Source organism: Austrofundulus limnaeus, unplaced genomic scaffold (genome assembly GCF_001266775.1).
Source record: "Austrofundulus limnaeus strain Quisiro unplaced genomic scaffold, Austrofundulus_limnaeus-1.0 Scaffold759, whole genome shotgun sequence".
In the NCBI taxonomy this organism is placed as follows: domain Eukaryota; kingdom Metazoa; phylum Chordata; class Actinopteri; order Cyprinodontiformes; family Rivulidae; genus Austrofundulus; species Austrofundulus limnaeus.
This window is the reverse complement of record NW_013953161.1, coordinates 21,503-22,525: the sequence shown is the minus strand read 5'-3', so window position 1 is coordinate 22,525 and position 1,023 is coordinate 21,503. Positions and strand designations below refer to the sequence as shown.

Sequence of the window (1,023 nt, the reverse complement as noted above, 5' to 3'; positions counted from 1 at the left end):
CAATGTGCAAAATAACTGAGCACAATGCTGACCTTTTTTGTGATAAAACAAAATGTGATAAATTTTAACTGAATTCACCCCATTTTAAGTTTTTTAAGGGTTTAAATGTTGTATTTATCAAGTGTATTTTCAAGTAAGGCTAACGTTTTGCATTACTGAAGTCCATGCATAAACCAGGATAAAGAAAGGTTGCGAAAGCTACTTTGTCTTTACAGCAGGCAATTTATTATGATTGCACAGTTTTTGTAAATACCAACAATTCCACAGCACATTTCTCAACCCTCCAACAGCTCAGCCCTGCCTCTGCTTGTGCCTGGGATTTGTCTTGCAGTACACGAACAAGCGTCCCCTCCTTCGAACGAAGAAACAGTCTTTGCAGCGCCTCTTCAGAGATGACCTGGTTTTCATTCCTGCAGAGGGCTGGACGCAGGGAAGAGGCTGACGCTGACCCGACGGGGACGGTCCACGCTGAGCGGAGACGATGAAGTTGAGCCTGGCTGTGGACAGGAGGAGCGAGCGAGGGGCAGCAGTGAGTGAGCAGAGACATCTGTACGCACTTCCTGATGGCGTGGAGAAGGTGGGAGTTAAACGGCTCAACTGGGCCGCTTGCCGTGTCAGAGAGGCAGCCAGGTGCTTCAGCAAGACAGAGGCCATGATGTCTGAGGCAGAGAAGAAAATAGTCCATATAAGTTAGCAGTCAATAAAAACGGCAACATCTGACTACAGCAAATGCTGCCTGGATAGATTCTGTCATTTTTCTATAGGTTTTGCATAAAGTAAACCAGGGGTGTCCAACCAGTCGCCCGCCAGCTGATTCCCAGGTGCCCACGCAGCGCAACCTTGCTGCAGAGCCTCTAGCGCTGGCTTTGAGCATCGCATCCCAGAGTGGCTGGTCTTGTTTGAAAGCACTGGTTCTGCCCTACATGATGAAAAAGTCCCTGCGACATTCCCCCACGGAGTAATAAGCAAAAAACCTCCAAAATACGCACCGTCGGACCTCCCGCCGGGGTGGTTTTAGCCACC

The 1,023-nt window shown here is 48.6% G+C and overlaps 1 protein-coding gene across 1 annotated transcript; it reads right to left on the bottom strand.

The window, feature by feature from the left end:
• Positions 1 to 202: 202 nt before the first annotated feature.
• On the bottom strand, positions 203 to 659 carry mrpl36 (mitochondrial ribosomal protein L36). The gene has a single exon (XM_014028417.1). The coding sequence runs from the start codon at positions 652 to 654 to the stop codon at positions 292 to 294; it is 363 nt and encodes a 120-aa protein (XP_013883871.1). The 5' UTR covers positions 655 to 659; the 3' UTR covers positions 203 to 291.
• Positions 660 to 1,023: the final 364 nt, after the last annotated feature.